Source organism: Protopterus annectens, chromosome 11.part0 (assembly GCF_019279795.1).
Source record: "Protopterus annectens isolate FY-2018-M chromosome 11.part0, PAN1.0, whole genome shotgun sequence".
NCBI lineage: Eukaryota > Metazoa > Chordata > Ceratodontiformes > Protopteridae > Protopterus > Protopterus annectens.
Genome location: NC_056745.1, coordinates 1,474,776,096 through 1,474,791,095, shown reverse-complemented (window position 1 = coordinate 1,474,791,095; position 15,000 = coordinate 1,474,776,096). Strand labels below are relative to the sequence as shown.

Genomic DNA, 15,000 nt, shown 5'->3' with positions numbered 1-15,000 from the left:
AGGAGGAAGAAAATCATCGCAAAACTTAGGAGGTGCAGTACCCAGCAGGATAAAAGCACTCTCATCAAACTAAACAAATAACTCAGAGGACACATAAAGTGTACCAAAGCCAAATTTGAGCTAGGTTTGGCCTCCCAGGTTCATCTCCCAAACCCCTGCTTACACTTATCATGAGTATAAGAACTTGTCAGAGATTTGGGATGCATGGCTAGGGTTAAAAAGGCCATTGTGGTCATTAGCCTAATAAATACCTATGAACCTATGTGAGTGTGACAATGTGTGGAGGGACTTTACTGGGGATCTTCCATTACACATGTGAGTGTGACAAGGTGTGTAAGGACTTTGCTGGGGAGCATCTATTACACATGTGAGTGTAACAAGTCATGTAAGGACTTTGCTGGGGACCTTACGTTACACATGTGAGTGTGATAAGGCATGTAAGGACTTTGCTGGGGACCTTGCATTACACATGTGAGTGTTACAAGGTGTCCAGGGACTTTGCTGGGGACTTTCCATTACACATATGGGTGTGACAAGGTGTGCAGAGACTTTGCTGGGGACCTTCCATTACACATGTGAGTGTGACAAGGTATGGAGGGACTTTGCTGAGTACCTTGCATTACACATGGCAGTGGACAAGGCATGTAGGGACTTTGCTGGGGACCTTCCATTACACATGTGAGTGTGACAAGGTGTGCGGAGGCTTTGCTGGGGCCCACACTGATACTGGCACTATGATCGCCACATCAGCTACTGGCCAGAGCCCTGTGGTCAAGCCACTGTTGTCCAAGTATGTATCCATGGATGATGGTATGACCACACACAGGCCACATACTGACAACTAGGACAGTGAATGGCAGCACATCAGGTCATTCCTGTGTTGCTCTTCTGCCCCTTAATATGGAGTAGAGATTTTGGCATCTGGTGAAGAACATCCTGCTGCTGGCAGTGGTGATGGGATATTTGTGTGGTCAGTGATCATGACACTTGCAGATTTATCTAGAACAATGAAGTCTATAATCTGGGACATTCCAATAGCGTTAACCATGTTGGACTGGGATGTCCCAGATACTGTATTTACATGCGGTTAAAGAATTGTCTACAGGATGTGCAGAGGATACCTTTCAACATCTTGGTGGGAGAAATCCGGACAGATAATGGGGGGCAAAGGCCCAATAATAAAGACAGATTTTAAATATTTTTCTTATAAACTTAGAAAGTTGTTTGAGTAACAGGATTTATATTAGCATGTATTTTCTGGAGGATATGAAGTCTGAAACTCAAATGTATGCCATTGTTTAGCGACTTCAAGCCTCAATGATTTGCCAGAAAACCAGACATTTTACAAGATACAGACCAAAAATATGAGACAAAAATTTGGACAGTAGAACATGTACTTCACGTACGTAGTACACTGTCTGCACCAGTTTTCACACACGGCCATGACTCATTTAGTTATTTTAATGAGGAAGGAACCATGTGGGAAGGAAGTGGAATGAGAAGGCACAACTGCTCACCTCTGCTGGGGTGGGAAGTTGGGGTAATATGTTTTAGGATGCTTGGTCTACCTACAATCCATGGTAGTGATTGGAGATGGACAGAGGTATCTGCCTCCAAGGGTGATTGGACTCAGGGGTAGTAACACTTGTGAAAGCAAGTGACAAGCCCTCATAGTGCTCTATTACATTCCCAACCTTTGAGACCTTGTGGGCATTAGTAGGTGATGGAACAATAGAGCATAAAGGAAAAAGCATCTGATGGCTGCCTGGATGATATCCACTTCATGACCATATGCTCTGCACCATAAAGGAGAAAGAATGAATGAATGTGCAGTGTCTGCCACAGGTGTTGGTCAGCAGGTACAGTGGTTGTAAAACATCCAAACCATTCTATCAAGATCCTCTTGTTCAGAAAGCGGGTTGTGGCTTTCCTTTATACTGTAATTCATAGCTGAACATATGAATCCAAAAAGATGGCTTGCATCAGCTGCAGGCAAAGGTTTTATTCAAAACAGTAGTGAAAGCTTGTAAGTGCTTTCGGCCCAAGTTTAAAACAATACAGGAACTTCATCAGACAAGCTAAAAAGAGCTAAAGCTGCATTTAAATAACGCAAGGCATATTACATCATTTCCTCTTTGCAAACTTAAAGGGAAATCATGCTCATAAACAAAGGTTATGGTCCTGGATATAAAATGTAACACTGTTACACAGTGTAGTGTTTAAAAACATATAATAAAGGCATATTAGAACATATTAAATGGGTATGATGAATGTTGACACATTTTTAATTTGAAGTCTTTTTTTACGTAGGAACTTGTATGTTATGGGTGCTTAACTTCATGCCCTTTGAAGCACCAGTATAATCATAATTATATATTTATGAAATGTTTGGTGAAGCAATGCACTCCTGTTTGTTTGCATACCACCAACACAAGCATGTTTTTTGACCTGCAGTTGTTCTGACACTCAGAACACTTTTGAGACTGACCTTGTATCTTTTCCCAACAATAAGTTGATCTGGAATAGTAGCTACTTAACTTACTGATACATTTTCTGTTTAGTTCCCTGCACTATTTTTTTAAGTAAAATGATGATAATATTTTTTAGAGCTTGCCCCGCTGTTCATTATAAGATAATAATTGGCATGTAATCATTTTTCAGTTTGGAATTCATTTAATTAGCAATCTGAGCATTGTTGTGTACAATAACTTAACCGGAGCATTACCAAACACTGAAATACCAAACTGAATGTTAAACTATTTTCACTGTTATAAACACATTGTACTCTGAAAGGAATATAATACCTGTACCGTTAATCTAACACAACTTTCTGTTTTACTTCTTTGTTTACTTTAGATAAATTTTAATTTGATTTTGCTTATCCTCTTGGAAGTCTTCATGGCAGCTGCAGTGATAATGTCAGCCAGATCTAAAGAGGATTGCTTTAAAAAGAAAAAGGTATGTTGGTTTATTTCTCTGCAGCTTTATTAACATCGTTAGATTTCCCTTCAGAATGGCAGTAACGCAAACAAGGACTGCTGCTCAGCATGACATCATCAATGTACATTTTTAGGAATTAGTCTGCAGATTCGTTGTTACTTAGTAAAGAATGTCACAATGGATGGGAATGGGGTGTATGCAAACTGTCACTAGAACCTGGCAAATAGATGCCAATTCAGGGGTCATTGCCTAACAGAAATCACTATTACATACCTACTGTATCATCGTACCCGCAGTGGTGGTGCTGCGGTAGCGTTGTCGCCTCACAGTAAGACGCTGTCCGGTTCGATTTTCAGCTAGAGCGTCTTCTTCGTGGAGACATGCGTGAATGGGCATATTGTGCATCAGGGCTGGTAACTCGGCACGTAAAAATCAACTACCAATCATTAGCGGACCGGAGTTCCGAAAGAAACAACAACATACCTACTGTATCATAGAAGAAAGAATGCAACTCTTCTGCTTACCTACCATCAGAGAAAACCATGAACAAAGAGAATTTGTAGCGTTTTCTTACTGAGAATCATCCTTATCATATCAGGACAACTGACAGGATGTGTGAAAAAAGACTGACCCCGGAAAGTACTTCCGAAATACATTTTCTATTATTGTTGCATCCCCCGACCCAATGACATCATACCTCTCAACTTTCCAGATTTTTGCCTCATATTTTTGGTCTGTTCCTAATGGAATTTGTGGTTTTATGGCAAGTCACTGAAGACTGAAGTCACTAAACAATGAAATACATTTGAGTTTCAGACTTCATATCATTCAGAAAATACATGCTAACACAAATACTGTTCTTCTAGCTACTTTCTAAGTTTACTAGAGGAATATTTAAAATCTGTTCTTATATTTGGGCCTTTGTCCCCCATTATTTTAGGCCTTATCCAGACTACTTGCTCTTACAGGTTGAGAGGTATGAATGACATCCAGGCAACAGACTAATCAATGTGTAAGACTGCACCTTGGAGAAAGTAGATGTTTCAGGATGTCATTCTTAAATGATGGAGCAAACTTTGCCAAAATGTATTTCTTTTAGAGCCAGCTTCAAGTTTCTTAAGAAAAAGATGCTCACCAATTGCTGTGTTCACCAAGTTTTCAGTCAATTTTAAAATTGCGGCGTTACACAATAAATGTGCATTTTTTTTTGCTGTCATTACGATGTGGTTTTGTTTAAGAGGTAACAGCAGTATATTATATATTTGGTTCTACTGTGTTGACATGAAACAGCCCAGTGTACAGACACCAAAAGTCATTACCCATTTTCATGTACTATGTGGAGCAAAACATATTGGAAAAACATTGTAAGAGTTTTGACCCTTTCATTTTTCTGGCTACCAAAAAGCCGCTCTGGTTTTGTTCTGGATGTTGATTCCTTGTCAGAATGATGACAAATCTCTATTGTTAATTGTGGAAATAATAAAGATTACTGCTTGTGTCATGGATTAGAAAGAATATGCAGACAGACCAGATAATCCCAAATTAAGATGCGTTGTGCAACTAAACAGAGACTTCCCTTCCTTAGTGCCCTTAGGTCAACCTGATTGGCCACCTGAGCCTTAGATTCTGCCCTGTCGATATGGAGGTACTGCCATGCAATCAGAATCCGTGACTGCACATCTATATGCAGACACAATCCTTGTGACAAAACTATGTATAAATACATCTGTTGTGCAGCTGAAATATTAACAGATCTGAAGAAGTCAAAAGATAAAATGACTCATCATTTGAAATAAAGCTTTTTTTGAAGAAATGCATCTGGGTCAGGTGTATTAATCTGAATGTACTAGGGGTGACATCATTTTAGCTCTGGAAGACGTAATTGCAGGAAGATAACTACCTGAAACCAAGTTTTCTGACTTACTACACCCATACTTCTCAATTGCACAGATTTTCACAGAATGTCCACATTTTTGCCTCAAATATTTGGTCTGTTCCTAATAAAAATCTGCATTTTTTTGGCAAATCACAAAGAATTTTAGTCACTAAATAATGACCAAAGAATGACGTATATTTGATTTTCAAACTTCATGTCCTTCAGAAAACACATGCTAACACAGATCCTGTTAGTCTAGTAGCATTCTAAGTCGATGAACAATATTTAAAATCTGTACCTATTTTTGGGCCTTTGTCCTACCATTATTTTAGGCTTTGCCCAGATTTCTTGCATTAAGAGGTTGAGAGGTATGACTACACTCCCTTCCCAGTGCAGCAAGCCAGATAACTCCACTGTTGGTATAGTTTTTCACTGCTGGAACAAACTATAAGGTCCACAGGAGTTTGGTTTATAGCCATGGGCTAATAGGGAGAATCACCCCCCCCCCCCCCCACACACACACACAAACACACCCATGTACCCACGTGCGCATGCGCACACACACACACACACACACACACACACACACGATTGTTTTGTCAACACACTCTGATCAACAAAATAGATAGTGGGAATATGCCACTTTCCTAGGGAGTGTAAAATCTCGGAGTTAGTATATATAATTAGTAGGGGGAGGGAAAGAACTGATTAATTAAGGACTCATTCATAAGACAGAAGAGGTCACTTAAGGTTAATCACTTGTTAACAGAGGGGGTGGAGCTAGGAACTAAAATTTCTATTTAAGGAGTAAACTAAAACATTTCAGAGCTTTACCAGAAAGGCTCATCCAGACTCTGCTACACTTTGCTGTGAAGGAAAGGTTAGTTTGCTGGTATTTTTTGTATTTCTGTATTGCCTTTCTATATTTTGAATACTGTAGTTTGTTTTCTTTACCTTGTGTTTTGCTTGCATTCTGTTTTAACAGCATATTAAAACTTCAAAAGAGACCACAGCTCTCTCTGTTCTGAGTCAGGCAGAATTTTTCCCTCCCTCTCACCCATTTAAGTTGTCTTGTTAAATACCACTGTCTTTCTAGTTGCCCGCCTCTTATGTTAATTTGACCATATATCTCATTTCTCTCTACTTTCACTGGCTTATGTGAGTAATCACAAAACCATCACTTTTGAAATCCCACCCCTTCAATTATTTAAATTTATTGGCCATCCTACAGTATCTCATAGTACCAAAATACAAAAGTAACCACCCCTTTCAGTCCATCTTGCTGTTTTAAAAATAGTAACTCTCCACTAAACCTTAACTTTTTAAACAGGTAAAACTCAAGTTACCTACTTTCATATCTAACTTCTCTAGTGCACACTGCAGAGTGCATTCTTTTCAATCTTACCTTTAAGCATCCCTGTTACTAGCACTTTCTCTAATACCTAAAAAGATCATCTCTACTTGACTCCAAGTAGACTTTTCTCTATCTGTTAAACCTAGCACTTGCTCCTACAGTACTTATTACCTTGATATGGCACTCTTATAGATATCACCCCAAAAAGGCAAACCCCCATTTCTTGGTCACCCACGTCCCCCGGAATCTCTTTTAAAGTTTTTTTGTCTAGTCCTTCTAGCATGTCGAGGGATCAGTTGCTAGTGTCCTCTCCTGCTCAGCTGGTGAACCTGGGAATATTGAGGCAATGTTACAATTGCCTCATGTACACAGACAACCCTCTCCTCCTCCCACAAAACACAAATACATGCGAGAGATGCAACTATACGGCCAAACTGGAGGCTGAGCTCTCTCAACATAGGACTGGCAAGACCAGTCAGGAGGAGAAGGTTACCACACACACTATAGACCCAGTCTCACATAGTACCATCACAACCTCAAATCATACACATAAACACACAAAGACATACTTTCGGCTCTGATCAAAAATCTACCAAAACAGCAGAGGCCACCAAAGCAGACACCCAAACAACCACCACCTCAGAACACAACACCTGCAACACATAGACCTCACAGTCAGAGTGTCAAACAGTCACAGCCCTTAAGGCCAAACACAATGCCAGACACACTAGTCATTGGTGACTCCATAGTCAGACACACTGACGTCCCGCTCACCAGACTGAGTAAGGAGAAGGTCACAGTAAGCTGCCTGTCGGGCGCTAGAATCCGCCACATAACGCAAGCACTCAGGTCTCTCAACAGCAGGTACAAATACGACTCAGTCATTGTCCATGCTGGTGTAAACGACCTGAGACGTACCTCCTTGGACTACATGAAAAGAGACATTGAGGAGCTCTCTGATTATGTAGCCCAGGCAGGTATGACCCTGACCTTGAGCAGTATCCTACCTTCACCAAGAATGATGCCACAATACAGAGATAAGATGATCAGCTTTAACAATTGGCTTAAACTCTGGTGTCATTCAAAGGGGATCCAATGTCTGTCTGCCTGGGATGACATGCTGGACAAGCCACGCTGCTTCGCAAGGGACGGCTTGCACCTGTCACCCTGGGATTCGGATATTGGCAAAGGCTCTTGCCACCCCATAGTGCCTTTTTAGGCAAGGCTCAAATTCTAAACCTACCACCCTAGAACACAAAAAAGGAAAAAAACTAAGGGTAATGCTGCTCAATGCCAGAAGTCTAAATCTCAAAATGCACACACTCGAGGCCCTTCTCAGTATGGAGAACATCAATGTCTGTGCAGTGACAGAAACCTGGTTCAAGGCTCCTGAGAGCACCCCAGCACTATCAGGTTTTACCTCTTATCATGCGTTCCGGCCCCAAAATCCGGACAATACCAAGAAAGGAGGGGGGGTATCCATATTCATCAAGGACACCCACACCTCAAGACTGGTGGCAACGCACGATGCATCGGAGACCATCCAGGTGCAATTAACCATAGGCAAGACTGCTCTGCAAATTGTAGCATGTTACAGGCCACCCTCACAAACTCAGGAACCTCACATGGCCTTCCTGAAAACACTAGAGGGCATAAATGTATCACCAAACACCATCATACTAGGTGACTTCAGTTACCCTAATATAGACTGGGAACACTACTCAAGCCCAAACACCCTAGCCCAAAAGTTCCTGGAATTCATAAACTCAAATGCCATGGAACAACTAGTCACCATCCCCACAAGAGGAGAAAACATACTTGATCTCATCATCACGAACATGGGAGCACAATGTTCAACACCGGAAGTATACCCCTCACTGGTGAGATCAGATCACAAACTAATCTCGCTGGAGGTCCTCATCCCACCTCCACCTGAAATAAAAAAGACCACAGTAAAGAACTTCTCGAAAGCCGACTTCACACTTCTAAAGACTAGTGTGGTCTCCTTTAAGGCCTCCGAGCCGGCGGAAAACAGTACTCAAGCCACTGAATCACTTACAAATGCCTTCTACCAGCACCTGCAGGACTGCATGGATAAGGCAATCCCAAGCAAAACAAAGACTCTTTGTACCAAAGGCAAGCATCCAGTCTGGTGGACCCCAGCCATAAACAAACTCTACAACAAAAGGAGGAAGCTACTACAAGATAGAGCAAAATCCTTAAAAGGTAAGACACCCTTGATCACTATAAGTAAAAAACTAAGAGCTCTCATAAAATCATCCAAAGCAAATTTTGAGAGAAAAATAGCTAAAGACTCAAAAGACAATCAGAAGGCCTTCTTTAGCTATGTTAGAAACCTGGGAGGAAACTCCCAGATATGCTCAGAACTAGTTCAAAATGATGTGAAGATTACTGATCCTACAGACATTGCCAGCATACTGGCTGACAGGTTCAGTGCAAACTTCTCCCCTCCCCAAAAGGAGAGATATCTATACCAAGCGATTGCAGCCCCCAAACATCTCCAACGCCCAAGTGAGAACTGCTCTCTCCAAAGCAAAAACACAGCATCCATGGGACCTGATGGTGTCCCCGGCTGTGTGCTCCACGAACTCAACGAGGAATTAAACCCACAGCTAGGACAGCTGTTTAATCATAGTCTTACCTCTGGATATGTACCCAGGAGTGGCGCACTGCAACTGTGGTCCCACTTCACAAAGGCGGTGCCTCCACCGACCCTGGAAATTACCGCCCATTAGCTTGACAAGCCTTATCTGCAAAGCCATGGAGAGGATCATAATGGACCTCATAAATAAAGATATAGGGAATTTGCAGACTTTGGATCCATCCCAGTTTGGCTTTGTCAAAGGCAGATCATGCCTTCTAAACTTGGTTGACTTTTGAAACAGTCACCAAAGCCATTGATGAGGAAAGGCAGTCCATACAGCCTACCTCGATCTGGCGAAGGCCTTCGATACAATACCCCACTCGGGTATCATTGAAAAACTCATCAGCTTAAATGTTAACCCATACATCACAAGATGGGTTGCAAACTGGCTGAGTGACAGAACCCACAGGGTCAGAGTTGCTGGCGCCATGTCAGACTCAAAGCCTGTCACAAGTGGTGTACCACAGGGCTCAGTCCTGGGCCCACTCTTGTTTGGCATCTACTTTTCCAAAGTACAAGCAAACACAGGAGGGTTATGGCTGACAAAGTTTGCAGATGACTGCAAACTGAGCGCCATAGTAGAAAACACATCTGACACAGATATCCTTCAGAAGGGTCTCACAGAAATGGATAACTGGTGCCAGAGCCATGGCCTAAAGTTAAATGCCAAAAAATGCATAGTCATACCCTTCGGGAAAAACAAGGTTACCCCTAGCTACCAAATAGGTGGCAATCCACTGAGCACAGAAGAAGTTATCAGGGACCTGGGGACCCAGGTTGATAGTAGTCTGTCATTCGACACCCATGTAGCTAAAGTAGTTAGGAAGACCTTCTACATTGCCCACCTTATCATGAAGGGATTCTCATCTAGATCAAGGGAGGTCATAGTCTCCCTATACTCATCACTCATCAGACCAATGATTGAGTACAATGCCCCATTCGGAATGTATCTGACCCGACACTTGCAGCAGCTGGAGAGGCCACAAAAGTTCCTCACCAAAAGGATAAAGGGTCTCAAACATCTGTCCTATGCTGCCCGACTGAAAGAACTCCAGCTCTATTCAGTCGCCACGCTTGCTCAGAGGTGACCTTTGCCTAACATACAAGGCCATGTCAAACCCAAATTTGATGAATATGCTTCACCTCAAAAAATCTAGATCCGTCAGAGCCACAAGGGCGGGAGACTTAAACCTCGACACGGCTATTAATGGGACGTGCTGGAGGGATAGATTCATCACCCAAAGACTCCCTATGCTGTGGAATAAAATCCCGGTATATGTGAGGCAGAGCACCTCGCTGGCCTTGTTCAAGAGAAATCTTGACCAATGGATGGGAGATCGCAGATATACCCCAGGGATTACCTCAGTGTCACTGCTTGACAGAGGCACAGCAAAATAATGGGTATAGTTCCCCATACTAAAGGGGTGGCGTAAGCCACAAAACTATGGGCTAGGCTTGTAAATGCCCTCGGGCAGATAGCCTAGTATGAACCTATGAACCTATGAACCTATGAGTGCAAGAGACATTGCCTCAGTAAAAAACAGCAGCTTTCTTTTGCATGGTCATCGGTTGTACCTCAGAGTACCCCCCCCACCTCCCATAAATTAAATATACCAACTCCAAGATCGCACTACAGTGGAAAAAAGTTAATTTCCAAACCTCAGTGTATGGTGATTGTGATACCCCCCCACTACTTTTATATTCTCACTGTGAGATCGCACTACAGTGGGGAAAGGGGATATTCCCTTATCCTCGCTGTGCCACGATCTAAGCAACAGCCCCCGTTGCTGTTCTCTTAGTTGCCTTTTCGCGAAAGTGCATTTTTGAAAAAATGCACTTTTGTGATAAGGAGTTTGCCTAATTACGTTTCAGTGAAGCATAATTTCGATGGGTCGAGGTAGACCCATTGCGTTTCATCACATGTTCTGTACATTGAACATTTCAGAAGGAAATTTTTTATTGAAATGCTGGTTCATTGCAACGCATTGCAGTGCCCCTATGCCTAACTGCCCCTTATTTAGATCATTTCTGATTTTGCATTATATTCTTGCTGTCCCTTTATTTTCTGTTAAATGTCAGAGAATTACAGTTGGTGAATAAAGCCAGACCTTAATTTGTTTATAACATCATAAGTGATTTCTAGCGTAACTGCCCTAGGGTGTCTTTTTAAGCCTAGCTATGTTTCACAAAAGGGGAATCAAATCCTGCACCTTGTGTTAGTGAAGTAAGGACTTTATCCGTTATGCCTCATCATCAGACATTGCATGATGACGAAAAAAGCCTTTTGTTCTACTTCTGTTATGAATTGATGAGGAAAGATATTGAAAGGTGCGTGCTTTCTCTCTCTCCCTTGCTTGCTTTTGTATCACTTTCTCTCTTTCTTACACACAAACTCACACACACATGCACAGACACACACGCACGCACACACACGCACACATGCACACACACACATACATACACACGCACGCACACACACACACACACACACACACACAGATGCACAAACATACACACACACACACACACACACACACACACACACACACACACACACACACACACACACACACACACACACATATGTACACACACACAAACACGCACGCACACACACGCATACACACACACATACATACACACGCACGCATACGCACACACACACACACACAGATGCACAAACATACACACACACGTGCACACACACACACACACACACACACACACACACACACACACACACACACACACACACACACACACAGACACACACACACACACACACACACACACACACACACACACACACACACACACACACACACACACACACACACACACACTCACAAACACATACACACACAGCCACACACACAGGCACACACACGCAAACACACACACATATATAAACATACACAGACACAAACACACACACACACACGCGCATGCTCACACACACACACACACACACACACACACACACACACACACACACACACACACACACACACACATATGGGTCTACTTGAAAACACAGATATGGCAAAACACCAATGACAAGAACAGCGAGACCAAAAGATCGACAACTGAGATAATCGACAGTTTAAAAGCCTGACGCTGAGAACACCGACATATTAAGGGTGCGATAGTGGCAGACTTTACAGTTAGGGGTGGGTTAAGTGAGTTAGGGTTAGGGTGCGGGTAAGGTAGGTGTGTGATAATGACAGACTTTATGGTTAGGGGCGGGTTAAGTGAGTTAAAGTTAGGGCACGGGTTAGGTGAGTGTGCGATAGTGACGGATCTTAGGGTTAGGGTTCGGGTTAAGGTTAGTGCATAGATATTTGCGTATGTAAGGTTTAGTGTAGGTTTCATAGGTTCATAGGTTCATACTAGGCTATCTGCCCTAGGGCATTTATAAGCCTAGCCAGAGTGTGTTTGGCTTTCGCCACCCATTTTAAATTAATTTTGCTATGCCTTTTTTTGAGGTTAGTATACTGTGCCTCTGTTTAACAGTGACACAGAAGTGACAGCCGGGGTAAACCTACGATCTCCCATCCACTCATCAAGATTCCTCTTGAAGAGAGTCAATGTGGGACTCTGCCTAACCTGGACTGGGATTTTATTCCAGAGTGAAGGGAGCCTCTGGGTTATGAATCTGTCCCTCCAGCATGTCCTATTTATTTCAGTGCTGAGGTTCAAGTCTCTCGAGCGCGTAGCTCGATGGGATTTGGATTTTCTGAGGTGCAGCATGTCCATTAATTCTGGGTTGGACATGGCTTTATACGTCAGGCACAGATCGCCTCTGAGCAGGCGGTATGCCACTGAGTAGAGCTGGAGTTTCTTTAACCGGGCAGCATATGGCATCTGTTTGAGCCCTTTGATCTTCTTAGTGAGGTACTTTTGGGGTCTTTCCAATTGCTGCAGATGTCTAGTAAGGTACATCCCAAAAGGGGCATTGTACTCAATTATGGGCCTGATGAGGGATGAGTAAAGAGGTACGATGACTTCCCCTGATCTAGATGTGAATCCCTTCATGATTAGGTGGGCTATATAAAATGTTTTTCTAACCACTTTGGCCACGTGGTTGTCAAATGAGAGATTGCTATCAACTTGGGTCCCCAAGTCCCTAATGACTTCTTCTGTACTTAATGGAATACCACCTATGTGGTAATTTGTGGGCACTTTGTTTTTGCCAAAGGGGATGACTATACACCTTTTGGTGTTTAGCTTGAGGCCATGGCTCTGGCACCAGTTGTCTGTTTCTATGAGGCCCTTTTGGAGGATGCTTGTGTCGGCTGGAGAGTTGATTATGGCACCCAGTTTGCAGTCATCTGTGAACTTGGTCAGCCACAGTCCTTCCTTGTTGGCCTGTACCACCGAGAAATATATACCAAACAAGAGAGGTCCCAGGACTGAGCCTTGTGGGATGCCACTTGTAACTGGTTTGGAGTCTAACATGGCTCCAGCAATTCTAACCATGTGGGTTCTGTCCTTGAGCCAGTTTGCAACCCATCTAGTGACATAGGGGTTTATATTTAAGCTGGCGAGCTTATCTATAATGCCCGAGTGGGGTATTGTATCGAAGGCTTTTGCGAGGTCCAGGTAGGCTGTGTGGACCACCTTCCCCTCATCAATGGCCTTGGTGACTGTTTCAAAGAAATCGACCAGGTTTAAGAGGCAGGATCTGCCCTTAACAAAGCCAAACTGGGTAGGATCCAGTGTCTGTAGGTCCCCAACATCTTTATTTATGAGGTCCATGATGATCCTTTCCATAGCTTTGCAGACCAAGCTAGTCAGGCTTATGGGGCGATAGTTTCCAGGATCCGTTGAGGCACCACCTTTGTGGAGAGGGACCATTGTTGCTGTACGCCACTCTTTGGGTACATATCCTGTAGTAAGGCTAAGACTGAACAGTAGTTTTATGTTTGGGTTTAGCTCTTCTTGGAGTTCATGTAGGACGCAGCCCGGGAAACCATCTGGTCCCATTGATGCTGTGTTTTTTGCTTTGGGGAGGGCGGCTCTTACCTGAGCATCTGAGATGTCAGGGGCAGCACTCTGTTGAGATAGATATTTGCCCTTTTGGTGGGGAGGGGGGAGAAGTTTGCACTGAAACTGTCAGCTAGGATGTTGGCAATGTCTGTGGGCTCGGTGTATTTTTTGTCATTTTGGACTAATTCTGAGCATATCTGGGAATTCCCACCCAGGTTCCTAACATAACTAAAGAAAGCCTTGTGATTATCCTTAGTGTCCTGTGCAATTTTTCTCTCGAAGCTGGCCTTAGACGATTTTATGAGTGACCATAGTTTTTTGCTAATACTGATCAGAGATGCCTTCCCTTTTTGGGATTTTACTCTATCATGTAGTAGCTTCCTCCTTCTATTGTATAGTTTGTTTATGGCTGGGCTCCACCAGACAGGACGTCTGCCTTTGGAGGATTGGGTCTTGGTTTTATTTGGGATTGCATGATCCATGCATTCCTGAAGGTGTTCATAGAATGCATTTATAAAGGATTCTGCGGTCTGGGCCGTATTTTCCACAGGCCCGGGGGCTTTGAAGGATTTTGCCTCGGTTTTGAGGCGTGTGAAATTTGCTTTAGAGAAGTTTTTCACTGTGGTTTTCTGGGCAGGGGGTGGGGTCGGGATGTGAATATCCAGTGAGATTAGTTTATGGTCTGATCTTACCAGTGAGGGATACACTTCTGGTCTGGAGCATAGTGTCCCCATGTTGGTGATGATCAGGTCCAGTATGTTTTCCCCTCTTCTGAGAGTGGTAACAAGTTGTTCCATAGCATTTGAGTTTATAAATTCTAGGAACCTTTGGGCTAGGGTGTTGGAGCTAGAGTAATGCTCCCAGTCTATGTTTGGGTAGTTGAAGTCGCCCAATATAATGGTGTTTGGAGAGACCTTCATATTTTCCAGTATTCTCAGAAAAGGCCAAGTGGGGTTCCTGTGTTTGGGAGGGTGGTCTGTAGCAGGCTATAAACTGGAAGGCAGTTTTACCCACAGTTAGTTGCACATGGATAGTCTCTGATGCTTCGTGCTGTGCCACCAACCTGGAGGTGTGGGTATCTTTGACAAATATTGATACTCCCCCTCCTTTTGTGGTTTGGTCCAAGTTTTGGGGCCGAAAAGCATGGTATGAGGTATAACCTGGTAGTGCTGGGGT

The 15,000-nt window shown here is 43.2% G+C and overlaps 1 protein-coding gene across 4 annotated transcripts in view; it reads left to right on the top strand.

Annotated features, from left to right (window-relative positions):
• The window catches only part of MLC1 (modulator of VRAC current 1), a 789,519-nt gene that overhangs the window by 354,565 nt on the left and 419,954 nt on the right, over positions 1 to 15,000 (top strand). For all 4 annotated transcript variants that reach the window (XM_044088780.1, XM_044088778.1, XM_044088777.1 and 1 more), the window contains one exon: positions 2,857 to 2,958. In XM_044088780.1, the coding sequence (XP_043944715.1) occupies positions 2,857 to 2,958 (102 nt within the window). The remainder of the gene's footprint in view (positions 1 to 2,856; positions 2,959 to 15,000) is intronic.